Consider the following 20,317-nt stretch of genomic DNA (forward strand, 5'->3'; position numbering starts at 1 on the left):
GCTGCTGCACTGTTTTGGAAACACTTACCCTCTAAATGTTAACTTTATGCCAGAACACAGTGGTCACAAATCTCATTTCCAAGGAAGTAAAATTTGCCTCAAACAGTTTTCTGTCACACCTCAGACTAATCTAAGAGCATTAACTTGCCTGCTCTTTTAGATGCCTCTGGGCTTTTGATTTATCACATTACAGACAAAAAAACCAAACCCAAACCCCACACACTTGCAGAGCTGAAGCTTTGTCGATTTGCTTTTAAGACCAGAACTGAAAGTTTAGAAGAGAATAGAATTAACCAGGTTGGAAAACACCTTTGAGATCGAGTCCAACCTAACACCCAACACCATCTAATCAACTAGACCATGGCACCAAGTGCCTCATCCAGGCTCTTCCTAAACACCTCCAGGGATGGTGACTCCACCACCTCCCTGGGCAGCACATTCCAATGCCCAATCTCTCTTTCTGGGAAGAACTTCTTCCTAACATCCAGCCTAAACTTCCCCTGCTGCAGCTTGAGACTGTGTCCTCTTGTTCCGGATGCCTGGGAGAAGAGACCAACCCCCACATGGTTACAACCTCCCTTCAGGGAGTTGGAGAGAGCAAGAAGGTCTCCCTTGAGCCTCCTCTTCTCCAGGCTAAGCAACCCCAGCTCCCTCAGCCCCTCCTCATAGGGCTTGTATTATAATCAATCTGTTAGGAGAACAAAGAAGTCAGACATTGGTTCTCTCCTCCCTCCTCATGTTTGAAGTTCATTCACTCTTATCTGGTCAGCCTATTGTAAGTTACTCTGACAAAAAAAAGAGATTTAAGAGAAGCATTTGCTGATAAAACTGTGTTTCCTCAATATACTGCTGAGCATTTATCAGACAGGAGGCAATACAAAAATCATCTATCTTTGTCAGTACCTTTTTATCAGTATCAGGAAACAAACCACCTGCTTTGCAAGTAGTACAAGACCAGCTGCACTCATGGCTCATTGCAACCTGGCTCAGCTGCCTTTAAGGTATGCTTTGCTATGCTATGCAGCTGTGGGCTCGGAATCCCACCTTACACTTACAGTTCTGCTGTCTCCCTACCTTCACTTGTTCAGAAAGAGCCCCTTTCTTCCCCAGGCTTACACAGCCTCCTACAGAGGACATTGCCCACTCTACATCTACTCAGACCTTGGGAAAAAACAATTACAAGAACACAGAAGAAAAGTCACCCAACCAACAGCTTTAAGGCCATTATTGGCAAGTGCTGTGGAAGCCATAACCCCCCTGCCAAAGGCATAAATACATCCCATGTGTCAGAATTCAGGTATAAGCTCATTTTTCTGTCCTCCCAGGCTAAACAGCAAGTTTATGATCTTCTCCTGACAGGGTTTTTCTTGGAAACCCTTTTTTCTGGTGTTTATTTGTCCAAGCACAGATTTCCTTCCTGCATCACGTGCTGCCTCTCCAGAAAGGGCAAGTTTTCTGTTTTAGCGAGCAGCAATCTCATAGGATGCTCTGTGGGCCTCATGTCTTCAGGGGAATGAGCTTTCTTCTAACCAAAGCACACTATTAATGGCAAGAGAGGCTGGTCTGAACACCAGTATGTTAGCTCTCAAGACAAACTCCTGTTTAAAGACAGACTCAAGCTCTGTGGGCACAGGGATGCTGCCGTGCACATCCATGGCCACAGGCCAGCACACTCAGGTGTGCACTAGCATGAGAACAGCAAATAGCTAGCAGGCCACACACGAGAAGCTAACATCAACAGCAGATGATTTCTTGGGGGGGCAGTACTCTTCCTTGCTTTTGTGTAACCTGCAGAGACAACCAACACCACACAGCTACTACTCCAGCTTTGCTACCATTGAGCACTGCTGAAATAACCATCTCATTACACACAGTAATCAAACTATTTTATTGTAAGCAAACCCAGTTGTCATATGGCCAAGAAACCAGGACCTATACACTTTTTCAAAGAGCTACCCATGTAGAAACTGCTGTACTTACAAATCAACTTGCACTTCCAATTAGAGGGAAGGGGGGGAAAAAAAAGGCAAGCATGGAGTGTTACAAAAAGAAGCCAAACCAAACAGTAATCAGAAAAGAGCAGACCTCATGAACCAGGTGAAATCTGCCAATACCCTGGGCCTTCCAGACAACAGTCACTAGCTCCAACTCATAGTACTCCAAAGTAAAAGTGACTGCTTGCTCAAACTTCCTCAGTGCTTTCTGCTTACCAATTCCAGGCATGCTGTTTGGCAAAGACAATCTGCCAGTCCTCACAGCGTGCTCTTCACAACCATTTTTGCATTTCTTCTTCCAAAAAACATAAGAAAAAGAAAACACAAACCAATGGAGTACATATACTGCATCTCTCTTCAGGAAAAAAGAAGGCAAAAAGAGGCAGGATGGGCATGGGGTGTGTCTGATGCAGTGAGAACGCTATGCAGACAACTCCTAGGCAACAGCATATCTGAGAAGGCTGGAGAAAGGCAGGCAACCATCTTCAGTACTCTGCCTTGAAAGGGTATTCCTTGAGAGTTTTCCACCTGAAGGAAACCAAAGAGGAAAGATTATCTTGTGCCTGAAGGACAGTGTATGAAGAAAGCCACCAAGGAGGGAGCTGAACTGTGTGACAGCAGAGTGTTTTCCTTGGCGACATGAAGAAATTCTCAAGTGCCTTCTGTTGGTTGGGCTCTGACCACTCCAGGCAATATGACCTAGGTGCTTTGTAGGTGACCTATCCAAGGTTTCCTGGTTCACTGCCAGGAAAGCCTGAGTTGCAGCCTTCCAACAAAGATTTCATATCTTGCTTTACACTTCCACGTTGCCAATCCTCCTGCTACTTTTTGGCCACTTGCCCAACTGCTCCTGAAGAACATGGTCAGTTTTTATAATGCTTAAAGGGTCACAGCACAAAGAAAATCCCACAAGCCAAGCTGAGCATTGACACCAGCTCCAATTCTTGACTTCTCCAACCCAGAGAAGCCTGAGTAAGCAGCCTCCTGCTGCAGTTCCAGGTACAGCAAGTCTCTTGGAGGCTGACCTGAACCTGATGTTTGCTTTATGCTCGTTATGATTTGGTTCACAAATTCTTACTCTGGAAAGGTATTTTGAGTATGACCCTATGGAAGCTGGCTTTGCATATCCTGGAAGGTCAGTCAAGCCTGGTATCTGTTATTTTATACTGAATTATGACATACTGATAACTTAATGGCTTGGAAAAAAATACCACTGCTACTTACGAGGACAAGTCACAGGCTCTCCAGTTTCTGTTAAAGCTGAAAATAGTTGCCATCTCCTCTTTAGTCAACTCAAAGTCAAATATCTGACAAGAGAAAGAGCTGGAAATCAAGCCTTTGAACAAATCAGATTGTAAGCAACAATCACAACAACAGAACCAACCCCCAACAGCCAAGCAACCCACCCCCCACAAAACCAACCAACCAAAACAAAGACAGAAATCCCCTCCCAAACACACCAGCCAAAAGAAACCAATGACCCCAGACAAACACCAAGTCACAAAATCAAAGAGCAAGGCCACAGGGCAGGTGTGCTACTCTGGAGAAAGGGCGGCTTTATGAAGGAGAGCAAAAAGTGATCAGAAGACAGCTGTGGATTTCTGAGATCCCACTAGCTGAAGTGGGGGGGGGGAAAGGAAGTGGTAGAAAGAGGAAGGAATTAAACTACATTGAGTTGCAGTCATGTGTGTTAGTTTAGAGAAGTTTGGAACACACATAGCAGAGCAGAATGCTTCCAGCCTCCATCTGTGAGAGATGCATATCTCTGTTCTCTTCCTAAGCAACTCCTACAAAGCTTTCACATTCCACCTACAAATGAGCACCTTCCAAATATCCTAATACCGGTTTGAATCAGAGCCACTGAATCAAGAGCAGCAACACAGTTTCTGGACACCAGGACTCTTTAACAATGCTTGCTCTATGTTGGTCTTCTGTGGTGTGCTGCTGCACCTAGGCCCCAAGCATGCTGTTAGGTGACTCAACCACTTGACAGAACCCAACTGCTGAGATTATCAGCATAGTGTTTCCTAAAGCTTTATTGACTCCATCACCTTAAGTGCAGATAAACATACAGAGGGTAAAAGCTCAGACCTCTTGCCTGAGGACTTCAGAAGGGTGAGGCAGGATGTCTGCTTGCTCTTCAGGGGAAAGCCCTGCCATCCCTGAGCGTGCCATAGAGCCAAGGTCTCTCCTGAGGACTCACCTGGAAGTTCTCCACAATGCGCTGCGGTGTGACCGACTTGGGAATCACAATCACATTCCTCTGGATCTGGAAGCGAAGCAGAACCTGCAAGCAGCAGATCACTGAGTGAGAGAATGTGACAGTTTCAGGCTAGGCCTTTAAAAGCTAGCTGCAGATTTTCAAGCAGAAGAGTGGAGAAATATAAACAAATCCACAGTTGAGAGTAAAAAGGAAAACAAAAGATTATTCCAAATGAATTTCATTGGCCAGCTGTGCAAAAGGAGACCCTCAGCAGTCTCATTTCCCACACTCACCCCTTTCTTCCTTCACTGGCATGCTGCTTTCTGCTTCTCTTTCAGCTGGGAGGATTTATTGCTACCAGCTGACCTTGCAGATAAGACTAACTAACATCCCTTTTCTCCTAATTAAACAGAGGAAAGGGTGGAGGGAAGGTTAGGGGGGGTAAGTGGGACAGTTTTCCCCTGTTTAGAGGGGTTTCCATGCTGATTTCTCCCTGGAACTACCTGTATAGTATTGCAAGCACTGTGCATTTGTACATATTCACTGCATTCCATTGGGGAGTGTAGTTGTGCTTGTAAATACACCTTCCAGTTGCTTACAGGCAGTATCTTTTCCTTAAAGGCACAGCCTAAAACTGTCACATCCCCCAACTGAGTTGAGCTGGGTTTTTGTTAATGCTGGTGGGCCAAAGCATCACAGAGAGGATGGCTTTGGGTGCTTCCAATGCTTCTCTGCTGTAAGCTGTACAATTCAGCAGAATTCACTCACTTCTGCAGAGCTACACTTCAAATCACACCTGAAATTTCAGCAGCTGCTTCTGGAGTGCAGACAAGGGGAGACCTGCACAGGCAGCCTCCTGTCTCCCTTCCTATCCAGTGCACTGACACTCAGCTCCTTCCCCATCTAGACTTTTAGTAGGCTACACAAGGGTTTACTTCTCTGCAACAGGCCTTGAGATGGGAAGACTGAAACATCACAGCACCCAAAGATGCATCAAGGCAGGGTTTGCTGTTGATAGTCAGTGACCTTACAAACATGCATTAGGGACCATGGGGTGGGGAGGTGAGGGAGGAAAGTGTTCCTATTTAATGTAGAAGAGCACCACAGATGACAGGGAATGAAGAGCTAGCTTGTCCTTGACACTGTCACTAGTACCTGCTGTACTGCACCTACCCACCTGTGCTGTGGTTTTGTTGTGCTTGGTTGCAATCTCTTTGATCTTGGGGTCATCCAGAAGGGAAGGATCCTCTGGCTTAGCCCTGCACAGACAAAAGATCAATGACAAGAAGCTTCCCATAGATACAACCTAGAAAAGATCTGCATTTGGATCAATAATTACTGGCACATCTGTAGTGCCAGTTTCAAGCATGGCAGCTCCCCTGCAAAGCACAAAACCACCTTACCATGGCCTGTCAGGAGAGCCAAGTGGACTGTAGGCTGTCACAGCAATCCCTTTGGACTGACAGAACTTGACCAGCTTCTCCTGGGTAAGGTATGGATGACACTCAAACTGCCAACACAAGAACAGAGATTGTACTATGCACTTGAATACATTTCAGAAATTACTTCTTAATCAAATGCTGATTTTTCACAGACTCACAGAAACATTCAGGTTGGAGAAGACTCTCAGGATCACCAAGTCCAACCCAGAATCTCTACAAGGGTCACCCCTAAACCATGGCCCCAAGCACCACAGCCAAACCACCTTCAAACACATCCAGGCTTGGGGACTCCACCACCTCCCTGGGCAGCACATTCCAAGGCCTGACCACTCTTGATGGGAACAAATTCTTCCTAATGTCCAGTCTAACCCTGCCCTGCTGCAGCTTGAGGCTGTTCCCTCTTGTTCTATCACTAATTCCCTGGGAGAAGAGACCAGCACCAGCATCACAATGTACTTTCAGGTAAATGTAAAGAGTCAAAAGATCTCCTCTCAGCCTCCTCTGTTTCACACTAACCAGCCCCAGCTCCTTCAGTCACCCTTCACAAGATTATTCTCCAGGCCCATCACAGCTTCCTTGCCCTCCTCTGCCCTGGCTCCAGCACCTCCACATCTCTCTTGTACTGAGGTGCCCAAAAACTGCACACAACCCTCGAGGTGTGGCCTCAGCAGAGCTGAGTACAAGGAGACAATCCCCTCCCTGCTCCTGCTGGACACAGCATTTCCACCTTTAGGCTGCACAGTATCCCACAGAGCCTCATTTTCTGTACAACCCTTACCCCCATTCTGCTAGTTACAGTAGTTCTCTCCTTTCAGTGGAGGGCCCAAGGACTGCAACACCACTCCTTAGAACCTTGTTGAGCCACATAATCTCCAGCATATGACCAGCTACAAAACTGCTTGAATGAGGCACTTCAGTAAAATGCACACAAGAGGACTGCAAGATCCTAATGACAGGAGAGCAGACCAGTAACTACAAAGCTCTCCTGTCAGCTGTGTTGAAATATACCATAAGGGTACCTGAAGGGAGGTTGTAGCCAGGAGGGGGTTGGTCTCTTCTCCCAGGCAACCAGCACCAGAACAAGAGGACACAGTCTCAAGCTGTGCCAGGGGAGGTTTAGACTCAAGGTGAGGAGAAAGTTCTTCCCAGAGAGAGTTGTTAGCTGTTGGAATGTGCTGCTCAGGGAGGTAGTGGAGTCCCCATCCCTGGAGGTGTTCAAGAGGGGATTGGATGTGGCACTTGGAGCCATGGTTTAGTAGTCATGAGGTGCTAGGTGACAGTTTGGACTTGATCTCTGAGGTCTTTTCCAACCTTACTGAATCTGTGATTCTATAATGCAAGGGTTTTGTTTGTTTTTTAATAGAAAAACCAGAGGTACTGTTTCAGTCCTTTGTTTGCTTGGTGTCAATATTCATCCTGAGTACCTCCTGTCTGCAAACATTAAGAATGGCTAACTGCTACAGGTTGTAGACCTTCAGCTTACTGTTCATTATAGACTTGATAAACCAGAAGATTATCTACCCAACAGGAAAAAAAAGGCTCCTGGACAGTGGCTCTGTATTCTGGCAAGACCTGCAGCAAGGGACAGGACTTTTTTGTGTTAGGAAGCAGTGAATGAATACAAGGATTTGATACTTTGCATAGTGGCATCTTTCAGGCTAGTTCCCTACCAGGAAGCACTTTTCTTTCAGCAGGCAACATCAAGAACCCTTTTGATTGCACTGTCATTTGAGACTTCTGCAGTCTGCTGCTGCATTCAGAGGGAGGGCCCTGGACCCTGGCAGGTGGAGCAAGAGAGTGCAAAACATGGGATTGGTTTGCAGGCTCAAGTGCTTTATTTGTGGCTGTAGCTGCTTGATGTTATCAGAAGCCTGCATGGTTGTCACCCTTCTGGGGCACACTGGAACACTAGACAGCAGGAACTGTCACACTCAGGGTTTTGGGACACATCATACACTTATTTTGCTCCACAAACACAGATACTCAAGATAACAGAGCATCTGGTTATTTGTTCAGCTATCCTATAGGTAGAATTTATGCAAAGTAGGTGAAACAAAGTCATTTTTACCTGTCCACTGGCACTCAAATTGGAAAAGAAAAAACAGCTTCTGAGCTGCATGAGCTAGCCTTTCTTATGGAACGGTCCAGGACCATCCAATCCAACCCCCCACACACACTCAGCAGGTTGCCCAGGGCCCTGTCAAACCTCACCTTGAGTATCGCCAGGGAAGGAGCTTCAACCACCTCCCTGGGCAACCTGTGCCAGAGTTCCACCACCCTCATAGTGAAGAGCTTCTTCCTGATATCCAATCTCAATCTGCCCTTCTCGAGTTTGAGGCCATTACCCCTTGTCCTGTCACCACAGGCCCTTGCAAACAGTCTCTCTCCATCCTCCTTGTAGCCTCCTTCAGGTACTGGAAAGGTGCTATCAGGTCTCCCTGGAGCTTTCTCTTCTCCAGGCTGAACACCCCCAGCTCCTCAGCCTGTCCTCACAGAAGAGGTGCTCCAACACCCTGATCCTTTTCATGGTCCTTCTCTGTATCCTCTCCATAAGGTCCATGTCCCTCCCATATCCTATTTGGGCCAAGATGAAAAGCCTGTTGCATCTCAAGCTACTGCAATCCACACTGTGATGGGCACAGGGAGAGTTTGCAGTAAGCACTACTGCTTAGCCTGGAGAAGAGGAGACTCAGAGGTGACCTTATTGATCTCTACAACTACCTGAAGGGAGGTTGTAGACAGGCAGAGGTTGGTCTCTTCTCCCAGGCAGCCAGCACCAGAACAAGAGGACACAGTCTCAGGCTGCACCAGGGGAGGTTCAGGCTGGAGGTCAGGAGGAAGTTTTACACAGAGAGAGTGATTGCCCATTGGAATGGACTGCCTGGGGAGGTGGTGGAGTCACCATCACTGGAGGTGTTCAGGAGGAGACTTGATAGGGTGCTTGGTTGCATGGGTTAGTTGATTGGGTGGTGTTGGGTGATAGGTTGGACACGATGATCTTGAAGGTCTCTTCCAACCTGGTTTATTCTATTCTATTCTACTATTAGGCCAACTGCTAAGTGTCAGTGACAGACAAGCTTTCACACTTGCAAGCAGGCTTTGAGGCACAGGAACCAAAGACCCCACTGCTCCAAACTTAACTTGATTATAGCCATCAGAACATTTTGCAACTGTGAGAGAGAGGTCAGTGACTTCTGTGCATGAGACCAGAGTAATTATCAACTGCAGTGAGGTGTGGCAGATGCTGAAAGGCACTATAAGACTACCAAGTATCCTAGAAGCCCACTGGGACAGAAAACGGAAACACAGAGAATGAGGAATTCTGCACTTCTCAGAATGTTTCAGAGTTATGTTGAACAGGCTTCCAGAGAACAACCCTACTGGCTTTCTCAGAAGAAAAAAGGAGTGTTCAAATTCTCCCAGTAGATATGCTCCAGATGCACAATAAACTAACCAATCTTCTAATAAGGTATCAGTTGCTATGACTGCAGTCCTTCAAATGCCAGGGCAATGAAGGACAAAATTAGATAAACCCACATGGTGCCATCTGGGGACCTGATTTCTTCAGCAGTTTGCACCAGGCTCTAACCATGTCAGGTTTGCAGGTGAGGCCAAGCTGAAAGAGGACCAGCCAATGTACTGAAGGCAGGGCTGCCACTTGAGGGATCCACTGAAGCAGGAAGAACAAAGCAACAAACCTTATCAAAGTCAGTAAGGCTGCACACAAAGCCCTGCACTTGGGATGGAAGAGCCCCTGGCAGTAACACAGGCTGCAGCCTGACTACCTACAAAGGAACTATGCTAGAAACAATTCATGGGCCACAGCAGGATGAGCTGAACATGACCCAGTAGTGAGCCCTGGCAGCAGACACAGCCAGTACACTGTGGGAAGTGATCACCTGTCTCTACTCACCACATGTCAGACCACCTTTATAACACTGGGTCTAGTTTTTCCCCTTTCAGTATGTCATAAATGTAGTACAGGGCCACCAGGATGGCTGGGGGCTGGAGACCCTGCTGTACAGGGAAAGGGAGCTGGGCTTATCCAGTCTGGAAGAGGGAAGGCTTCAGGTTGTAGTTTTCCAATACATGAAAGGAGGTCATCCAAACATAAGCCACGCTCTGCAGTGGTCCACAGTGGGAGGTCAAGAGACAACAGACATAAAATGAGACTGAATGTAAGTCAGTCATATACCCAAGGCAATGGGTCAGGCAGAGGAGCAGACTATCTAAAGAGGTTGTGCAGTCTTCACCCCTGCAGGTACTCAAGCTGTATAAAGCTGTGAGCAACAGCTGAAGCTGCTGTGGGCCATGACTAGCTTGGGCTAAAACCTTAAGATTTTAGTCAAGTACTCTCCATATACCTGGACACTCCTACTCTACAGCCTACCTTGCAACTCCATTTCTTCATTCCTCCTAACCCTCATTAAGCCTGTATGGCAGTTCATAAAAGCATGCTCCTGTGCAACAGGCCTCACCCACAGAAGAGCTGTAAAAAGCTCATCCAATTCTATTAGCTCCTTGTATACACACAGTGAGTTTTAGTCTCCTTTCAGAAAGCTCTTTAAGCTCATCCAAGCATCCTCCCCTGCCCACCACAGCTCCCCCCTCCAAAAACAGGGAATTCTGGAGCTACTCCTTGCCAGATTTCCCAACAGTAGCACAGAAAGTCCATTAAAAATAACACACCACCTTGCACATCCAGAAGTAGTTAAAGGATGAAACAGAACATGCTGTGTCTGCTGTCTTTTTATAACCTTGTTTAACAGTAAGACTTTAATAAGGCTTTAAAAAAATAAAAAGGCAAATCCAGCACCACCCAAACATTCTCCTGCAGTCACCTAGCAGCTCACCTGGTTAGTTACAGGCTTGTACTTCAGTCCTGGCTTGTTCAGGATTCTTTCAATCTGCTCATGGTTAAAGTTAGAGATTCCAATGGCTTTTACCAGGCCAGCATCCACCAGCTCTTCCATGGCCTAACAAGAAGGAGCACAAAAATCAGCACAGAGTGTACCTGCCAGAGCCTGAAGAAAATGTTGTTCCCTGACATGGTTTATTTCCTACATGAAACCCCCAAAAAACTGTATTTAGATTTTCAGAGTTCAAGTCAGAGGGGAAAAAACATAGAGAGCATTTGTGTGTTTGTGCCATGTCTTCTCGCTCCAAAGCTTCAAGACTCCCTCTTGGAGACTGTGGAAATTCACAGCAAGTAGTAAGTGGACAGTAATGATACTAAATAATCTGCTGTTTTACCAGCTAGTCCTTCCAAGTAGCTTTACACACATGAGAATTCAGACTTCTGGAGGTAATGAAAACAAGAGGCTGCCAAAACCAAACCTCCCAGTTCTCCTGCTGCTTACCTCCCATGTCTGTAGAAGATCTGTGTTGCTGGGTATAATGATGCCTTTGTCATCTGTGGGAAACAGCTCCTCTCCTGCCTGCCAGTGACAGAAAATGATTGAGACACTCTTTGGTGGGAAGTTAGGTTAACACCAGCTGAAGACCATGACACTGCAAGCTCCTACTGCAGGGCATGCCAATACTCTCCAGTCTTTTCTTTTGCTTTCACATGAGATTGAGACTTTTGCCCACAGCCACCCCCATAAGGACAGATACTCCTGCTGGATACAATGTCCCCTGGCTCATGAAAACAAATAGGGTAAAACCTAACTCTCCACTTACAGAATTACAGCCAGTTTGCAAGTTTACTTTCTGGATCACTAAAACACACAGTTATTACACTTCATTATGTCCATGTAACAAGTAGCCACTTAGGACCTGGAACACATTTGGTCCATATTGGACCAGATCTGCTGACAGGCCTTTCATGAGGAGATTCATTGTCTAAGCTGCTGGCCTAGGGAGCGTTCAAACAGCCCACGTCCCTCCCAGTCAGACTACATGCCAGGTATCAACCTCACCCAGAAGAGCTGTTTTCTACTGATATGTTATCACACAACACATTTTCACTTTGACAGGTCTGTCCACATAAAACTAATGCTAAAACACGGCTGCTATAAACCAGTTATCTCAGATGGAACAAGCAGAAAGGAGATTTTGATCAGGCTCCAACAGAAGCCCTAAGCTTAGAAAGAGACATCAGTTCTTTTGCATACAAGTCAGTTGAGGACTTAGGAACTACAAAGTGTCACCTTCTGAAATCCAGGGTCTGAGGAACACTAAGGCTCCTCCAGCAAGGGTCAATTCAATCTGTTCTGTATTAAAGGACTCAGTGATTAAAGACAGAACCGGAAGTCAGAAACATTCTCTTGTGCTGTGATTCTGTAACACGCAGAGGAAAGAATTTCTGCTGGGCAACGAAGCATAGCCCTCCTTCCCACAGAGGGAACCACATCACTGTCAGTTGAGCATGCTTTGTAGAAGACAGCACATGGGCAGTCATCAAAAGGAGAGCAATATAACTTAGGTCTGCAGCACGGGAACCTGCCTGCAGTTCAAAGCCTTCCTTTTCCACGGTCAAAGAGGCAGAGGATGCTGCACAAGCAAGAATTTACAGACTGGCTCACATGGCCAGAATGAAGCTGAGCATCAGATCAATAGTAGTACACAAAAGACTCATGATGATCTCTATCAGTTGGAGCAATTACTGGGCTGTAAAGCCATGGAGCTCTTCAAAACTGCTGGTCACAAAAGACAAAGCCAAAGGGATTGCTCTTACTGTACCTTAAACCCAAAAGGCCAGTGGATGAGGTAGACATCCAAGTAATCCAGTTTCAGGTCAGCGAGAGTTTTCTGGCAGGCTCCTTTCACCAGGTGCTTTTCATGAAATGTGCACCACAGCTAGAGACAAAAAAGTCAAGGCACACCATGACTTCCTAGGTTAAACCCTTTTGTCCTGTTCAGCAGAATGCCTGTTCCCTTTGGAAGGTGCTGGGCAACTAGGTCATTCTACTGATTTTCAAACAGGGCTTGCTCTGTGAGCACAACCAGCCTGTGATGCTGAGGGCACTATGCACAGAGGCAAGGCAGCTAGCACAAGTAGTTTGCTTTTGCTAAGACTTAATTCAAAAACCACCTTGTAGAAGGTCAGCTACTGCATGAGACAGGACAGCATAAGTTAACACCAGGAAAGGTTTAAAACACCACCTGATACACACTTTGCATAATTCTCCATACAAGTGAGACACAGTCAGAAGCTTGTCTCAGGAGTGACAAGTAAGATCTACGCTGTTCCATGCTGCACCACAGAGTAGGAAACTAAGGAATGTGGGGGGGTACTATAAAAAACCCAACATATTGAACAAGAGGACACAGTCTCCAGCTGTGCCAGGGGAGGTTTAGGCTGGAGGTGAGGAGAAAGTTCTTCACCGAGCAAGTTGTTAGCTGTTGGAATGTGCTGCCCAGGGAGGTGGTGGAGTCACTGTCCCTGGAGGTGTTCAAGAGGAGACTGGATGTGGCACTTGGTGCCATGGTTTAGTAGTCATGAGGTGTTGGGTGACAGGTTCGACTTGATCTTTGAGGTCTTTTCCAACCTTACTGATTCTATGAGTCTATATCCTGGCATCCTAGCCACCAGCTCCATACCTTACTGACAATGAAGAGGTCCTCTCGTTTCACGACGCCTTCCTTGATTTTCTGCTGGATGCCTTCCCCAACTTCATTTTCATTCTGATAAACGTAGGCACAGTCGAAGTGGCGGTACCCAGCGTCGATGGCAGCTGCCACTGCAGCTGTCACTTTGCCTGGTGGAGACTGAAAAAATAACGTTCAAGACCCTATAATTCAATGTATGCTTTTCTTGTGAGAGAGAACTAAGAAAAATGGCCCTCCTAAAGCCACCCCCCAATTCAAATAAAGCAAAACACCCGCACATTAACAGCAGGAAAAAGATACCTAGCCTTCCTTGCAGCATTCTTGACTCTGTATACATCTTGAACGCAGGCTCCTGACCTCAAAGCCAGGCTCCAGACATCCCCCTGTCACCCCAATCCCTGGCTAGGCTCAGCCCAACAGCGTTGCAGAACTGCGACTCTAACAACAGGGCAGAGCTCCGGAGCCAGCCTAAAGCCTCCTCGTTTCCTCGCACGGCTTCTAAGAGCGGAAATCCTCAGCGGCTTCCAGCACAGGGAGTTCAGGCCAGCCACGGGGCCCGGGCTACGCGCATCCCTGAGCTGAGCGCCGAGGGGGACCCGAAAGGGGGCAGGGACGATCGCGGGTGCCAGAGGCCGCAGACAGCAGCCCCACTGCGAGAGGGTACCCGCGGACAGGCTACCAGTGGCGCCGGCAGCGCTGCGCCAGGGCCCGGGGGGTCGAGAAGGACGGGCCCCAAACCTGTCTGCGTTCCCACGGCAGCTGACACAGCTCCGCCTCTAGGGCCCCGGCAGCCCCCAGCCGCACTGCCTGCCTCTCGCCCCAATGCCAGGCGGAGAAAGGGCACCCGTCCTGCACGGACAAGGACAGGACCGGGCCCGGGCACAGCCGGCTGCAGCCACTCTCCTGCCACCAACCCCGTTACCTTCCATGTGCCCAGCCCCAAGAGCGGCATCTTGGCGCCGGTGCTCAGCTGCACGTAAGTCGCCATAGCTTCGCACGCCACACACAAACACAACCGAGCGCAGCTCTGGGGGATGCCGCGCCTTTAATAGCGGCCAGGCCCGCCCCGCCCCGCCCCGGCGCCAGGGGATGGGGGGCGGCGCCCTAGGGCTGAGAGCAGCTGCGCGGCCGCGCTCCCTGTAGCTCACGGTGGTGAAGCGAGGGTCGCGTCGAGCCCTGGCTTGTGTCGGACGGTGCTTAAATCAAGGCTGGGCCAACCTTATAAGAGACGTTTAGTGTGCACTGCTCGGCTCTGCCTCATTACTTGGCTGCAAGCCGCCCCCGGCAGCATCTCGGTTCCTTGACCTCAGCCGTACCCGGGATGAGGATGACAGAAGTGTCGCCCGGCGCCCTAAGAGATGTTTGCAGCCCGTGTGCTTCAGGCCAAGGAAAGGCTGAGCCCTTGGCTGGAGCAGCATCACTCCACGGCAGGGGTGGTGTCCTGGAAAGCTCCCCCTTGTAGGGCCCTTCTGACCCTAGGTGCTGTTACAGCGAGGTGCTTCGAGAAACTTTGGTTGGTGGCTTGTGAGTGGGGAGGACTCATTCCCTGCAGCAGAGAGCAGTAAGGCAGCTTCCCCTGCACAGGAAATTGAGCTGTGGCGTAGGAGTAATTAGGGAGAAAGTCAGACTTTTTTTTGTTTTTAATAAATATTTGGATGTTGGGAGGGGTTTTTTTATTTAGGTGTTTTGGAAGTTGCAGAAGAGTACCACAATGATGTAAGTGTCCCTCTGTCTTCAGGGAGGTGCTGAGGGCATTTTGGAATGAAATGCATGATTGTAATTGTATTTGTTTTAGGTGGCCAGTAACCTCCCATCAGAGACTGGGCTTCAAATTTCCTGCAGACAACTGTGTGCTGTTCTCCTGAGAAGGTTGCAGCGCAGTGGAAAATCCCAGGCTTGCCCGGGAGGCTTTGCTGCTTACTCGCGTGTGGTGAAGTTTCCTCAGGTGTGAGTGTTTGCTCTGGGTGCCTCCCGTGGAAGAGGCCCCTGCTCTCTGCAGCTGGGTGTTCCCTCCCCCCCACCCCCCATTTAACTGAGGGAGGCCAAGGTAATTAATGTGCCTCCTGTCTTGTGTCAGTGCCATCAGCCCTCCTCGAGGATGCGATGTGCTTTCACGTGGCTTGTGAGGCTGTTATGTAACTCTCTGCTTCCGTTTAGGTTTCCCTGGCAGTCACTTGTCAGAAAGATGTCTCCATTTCATCACAAGAGGCTTCATGGAGAAGTTCTGTATTTTGTTTTTGCTGTTTGCTCTTGTGAGTGGGAGACACCAGGCTGGATGAGGCTCTGGCCAGCCTGATCTAGTGTGGGGTGTCCCTGCCCGTGGCAGGGGGGTTGGAACTAGATGATCCATGTGGTCCCCTCCAACCCTGAATGATACTATGATACTATGACTTTCCCCTCACACCATGAGGCACTCTGGCTTTCTGCTGTTTAGAATCAGAATTGTTAGGGTTGGAAGGGACCTCAAGGATCATCCAGTTCCAACACCCCTGCCATGGGCAGGGACACTTCACACTACAGCAGGTTGCTCACAGCCACATCCAACCTGGCCTTCAAAACCTCCAGAGATGAGGCTTCCACCACCTCCTTGGGCAACTTGTGCTAGTCTCTCGCCACCCTCATGGGGAAGAACTTCCTAACATCTAATCTAAATCTCTCCTCCTCTAGCTTGGATCTATTCGACCTAGTCCTACCACTCCCTGCCACCCTCAAAAGTCCCTCCCCAGCTTTCTTGTAGCCCCCTTCAGATACTGGAAGGCCACAAGAAGGTCTCCTGGGAGCCTTCTCTTCTCCAGACTGAGCAACCCCAACTCCCTCAGTCTGTCTCCATAGGAGAGGAGCTCCAGCCCTCTGCTCATCCTCATGGCCCTTCTCTGGACATGTTCCAGAGATCTTGAGCATGATCCAAGGACAGTGTGCTCATGTGCATGTTTTACTCAGTTGAAATTACAATAGAGAGATAAACTTCTAGACCAAAGCCTATTTCTAACAGACCTTTTGTTGCTGTCTAGGATTTTTTAACTCCCCTTGGAGGGTGGAAAATATTAACAGCATTAAGGTTGCTCACAGCTGATGAACAGAAAATTCTCATTAACAGAATAACAGAGTTGATTAAGAATTTTCCTCTTGTTAGCTGAATACTGGAATGCAGGGAGGGAAAGAGGGGTTGGCAGACAGCCTTTGCACAGATAAGGAATAACAGGATTTTTCAGTGATTTACTTCTGTTAGTCTTGGACAAGATGGTCTTTTGTATAAGATAAAGGACACCTGGATGCTATGTATACTTCTGCTATTTTTAGATAGAGAACCTTTGTATAGATAGGAAGCATCTGGACTTTTCTGTGAAATATTAACATACATCTGTCATTATAGACATATAACTTTCTGTATAAAAGTTTGCCCAAAACTCTCTGAAGGTACACAGGCCTTTTGAAATGATTCTACCTGTGTCAGGTGCCTGAATAGAAGCATAATACAAGAAACTGAGTCTTTTGTGTATCTTTCTCTAAGTCACAGCCACATCCAGCCTGGCCTTAAAAACCTCCAGGGATGGGGCTTCTACCATCTCCCTGGTGGCACCTCTCCTGAAGGTCCTGTGGGGGCCATCCCATTGGTGGCAGGGCCTTGGAGGAAGAAGCAGCACTGTCTGTGTCACAGGGTGACAGCCAGCCTGGTGTAATCTTGTGTGCTGTGTCCTTGATAAAGGTGGCCAGCTGCTTCTTTGCAGTGGCTGTTGGTGATGAGGAACTGTGTGTGGGGAAGGGTTTTGTGGTGGTGGGTTTGTTGTTGTTGTTTAACTGGATCCATGTGCAAGGTTTTGCACTGAAAGAGGATGTGTAGTATCATGAGGGGGGTTTTTGCTTTGTTTTGCTGACATTTAGTAACTAATTTCATCACAAGCTGTGACTTTGGAGAGTAGCAGTGTTTGGTAGCTGAGAAGAACTAGGAAGTGGGCCTTTGTGGAGGCAAGTCTTTACTAGCAGAGACCCTGTAGCCTGCCAAAAAAAAGTATGAAGTATGCAGGTGACAGAGTTGTGAAGTGGAATCCCCTCTTCTTGTAAGGGGTTGAGCTGCAGGGGTCTATGGCTTTAGGGCTACCAACTGATACAGACATAGTTTTGAGGTGAAGACATGAAGATTTTGAGCCTGAATCCCTGGGAAAGGGCAGTGGGAATTCCTGCCCTGCTTAGAACCTTTGAAGAGGGGGGGTGGGTGGGTTTGTTTTGCTCAGTGGGATGCTTCAGTTCAACCTCTGGGTGCTAAGAGACAGATCTGAGGGTCTTGGCTGAATCTGACTGTAAAAGACCTTGGCCTCCTTTTTCACTCTGAGCTCAAAACAAGCCAGGAGCCTGTCTTGGTGGTTCTCCCATCTTATCAGAGTTGATGAGGGGTTTTACCTTCACACTGGTGCTTGTCTGTTTATTCTATCTGCTTAAAAAAACCATCTCTGGGCATGGCCAAGTGCCGAGGAGGTGCTCCCACTGCTAGGTGGGAAGGGCAGGTTTGTGCTGGCAGGGGAGACTTGTGCAGGTGGAAACTACAAACTGCTCCAGGCTGGTTGGAACCAGATCCAGATGGCTCTGAAACCAGTGCTGCCACCTGGGGCACTGGAGCTCCAGCAGGTGGGAAGAGCCTGCATGGCCCTCCCACTCCCCCAGCCAGGGAAGAGGGAAGGCAGCCTGGAAGGGGCTGGCTGATGAGGGGCATGGGCCACTCCCAGCCCTGGGGATAGCAGCCCACTCACCACCTGGGAGCACTAATAACTGGGACTGAATGGTGAAGGGAAGGATCAGGCACCAAGCTCCATGCTCAGGGGAGGGATTGGGTTGGAGTAATCTGTGGTGAAAATGGAGGAAGCAGAACTGAGGACAGGGAGAGGATTGGTGCTTGATGTAGCCAGAAGCTGGGGGAGGGGGAAAGACATTTACTGTTCTGTTCTTCTGTGTTCTTTCCTGCCCCCTCAGTACCTGAATTGGTAAAGTGAAGTTTGTGTTAACTGCTGATAAATCAGTTTATGTTGCCCTGTGATGAGACTGCTTTGTCTGGGAAGCTGTTAGAGAATATTTGTGACACCCAGCCCTGTCGTGGCCCAGAACTGAGTAATGGGCAGGACTGTGGCAAGAGCCATGAACCTGGTCCTGACAATACATGGTGGTGGAAGTGACACAGCCAGTGCATGTCCAAGGGTGAGCGTAGACAGAACAGTTGGAGAAAGGAGGGAGCCGGGGAGACCATTGCTGTGTGGGAAGGTGATTGGGAAGAGGTAGACAGGGGCTTATCTCCAAGCCTGGTGTGCCAGTGCCCTGCTGTAGTGCTGTCTCTGCATGAAGGATCCAGAAGCAGTGTCTGGGAAGCCACAGAGGGGTTGGCTGTGAAACATGGGGAGAGAGGTGTGCTACTGTGATGCAGCTGTGTGCTGGGGCTTGCCATGTGCTGCAAATGGGGCTGCAGAGAGACCAGGACCACTTAGCAGAGCAGGGGAGTCGGGCTGATGATATTTGTTGGAGTAACATGGGTTTAACAAGTGCTCAGGATGGAGGGGAGGCTCTTGGTCAGAAGTGAGCAGTAGTGCTGAATTGTCTGGCTGGAGAGCTGTGTGTCAGGGAGGCCAGGCTGCAGCTGCAGGAGCAGCAAATGGCCTCAAAGCGATTGCCTCAGAGGGAGACCCTGACATCTCTGAGGGAAAACAGGACTGATGGCAATGGGAAAACAAAGCCCTCCAGGCAGCCTGAGTTGCAAGGTTAAGCAGACCTGTGATGAGAGTGCTGTTCCTCAAAGTGTGGGCACTCTCCTGACAGTCCTTTGATCAGAATGAAATTACAGAAATGCTTAGCACTTGCAGCAGCAGCAGCTGGTGTCCCTGCAGTGGCTGTGGCAGTGCTGGGAAGCTGGAGCAAATGGGCTATGGCTTTTTGTCTTGGAAGAGCAGAGTTCTGGGCAGTTTGGGCTCTCTGCTACTTGCAAGCAACTGCCCTGCACAAGGGAGGAAGACTTTTAGGATCTGCTAGTGAAGGGCTGTGTGGACAAATGCCCCAATTCTGCTGATCCCACAGAGGGACTGGGAAGAAGGAGGTAATCAACTGCAGTTTACTTGGACTGCAGCATTATGTTCACAGGTTAAGGGGAAGGGACCCTGAAAAAGAGTGATCACTGTGCTCTGGCCCAAGAGCTCCAAGGTCTGAGTGCAGTTATTGCCACCCCTCTGGTATTGTCTGATAAGCTGCTGGGATGTCAAGGAGTGACTTGTATGCGTTGTTCTGGAGTAAGAATGCCAGAAGATGGAGAGGACAGAAGATGGAGCAACCTTAGCAAGGATAATGTTAGGCATCAAGCAGACTGCGGAAAAAAGTGTTTGAAAGGTGAAAAGAATGTGAAGATTGTTGTTGTGTTGATCATTGATAACTTTGCCTGCTGGGGAAGGGGGAGCTTTGTGTGTTATGTTCATACTGGTGAAATGTTAATTAAGCTAGTCTGGTGTGCCAGGGACAAGGGATGGAGTTTTCATTAGCATTGTGATGATATTACAGGTGGAATTTATTTAAGGGTCAAAACTGTCTTAATGTATCTTTCAGTGAGGTGAAGGGTGGAATGTAGAGGACATAAATTGCAGGGATGGCAATGCTGACCTCTCTGGAGACCATGAACTGTCTCCTGCCACAATTTAAGCCCCCAGTGCCATTGGGTAACCCATGATGGATAAGGTGTGCCACTGAAAAGGGTGGTTTAAACCTTTGCCTCTCCCTGCACTGTAGCAAATGCTGTACCTTTGCTGTCCAGTGAAAATGTGCATCTGTCTCAGCAGAGCTGTCTCGCCTCAGCCTGGGCATTGCTGAGGGGTTTATAGACTGCTTCTTTCAGAAAGCTGTGAAACAAATGGTCTTGGATTGCAAGGTTGTGAATGAAAGTGGAAGTTATGGAAAGGAAATCCTAAGGTGCTTCATTTCATGAACAAAGGTTTGACTATTTTCCCATGAAACCCAATGCACAACTTTGTGTTTGGTCACCTGCCCAGTAGGAGGAAACAAAGATGACAGAGCTGCAAAAGCAAATGCCTCTTCATCTAGCCTGCTGGTGTTAAAGTAACTTGGTTTTGATGTCATCTTGAGCTTGAGTGTTGTGTGAA

The 20,317-nt window shown here is 48.3% G+C and overlaps 1 protein-coding gene across 1 annotated transcript; it reads right to left on the reverse strand.

Moving 5' to 3' along the window:
• Window positions 1-1,869: 1,869 nt before the first annotated feature.
• LOC137442822 (aldo-keto reductase family 1 member B1-like) lies at window positions 1,870-14,229 on the reverse strand. The gene is made up of 10 exons (XM_068141852.1): window positions 14,116-14,229; window positions 13,185-13,352; window positions 12,324-12,440; window positions 11,000-11,077; window positions 10,493-10,615; window positions 5,601-5,707; window positions 5,375-5,456; window positions 4,198-4,281; window positions 3,219-3,301; window positions 1,870-2,522 (listed from the first exon to the last, which is right to left on the reverse strand). Exons 1-10 carry the CDS (start codon window positions 14,179-14,181, stop codon window positions 2,480-2,482), a joined length of 951 nt encoding a protein of 316 aa, XP_067997953.1. The 5' UTR covers window positions 14,182-14,229; the 3' UTR covers window positions 1,870-2,479.
• Window positions 14,230-20,317: the final 6,088 nt, after the last annotated feature.

The sequence above is a fragment of the Melanerpes formicivorus genome, unplaced genomic scaffold, assembly GCF_026170545.1.
Source record: "Melanerpes formicivorus ecotype bairdi unplaced genomic scaffold, bMelFor1.0.p_v2 SCAF_8, whole genome shotgun sequence".
Classification (NCBI taxonomy): Eukaryota; Metazoa; Chordata; class Aves; order Piciformes; family Picidae; genus Melanerpes; species Melanerpes formicivorus.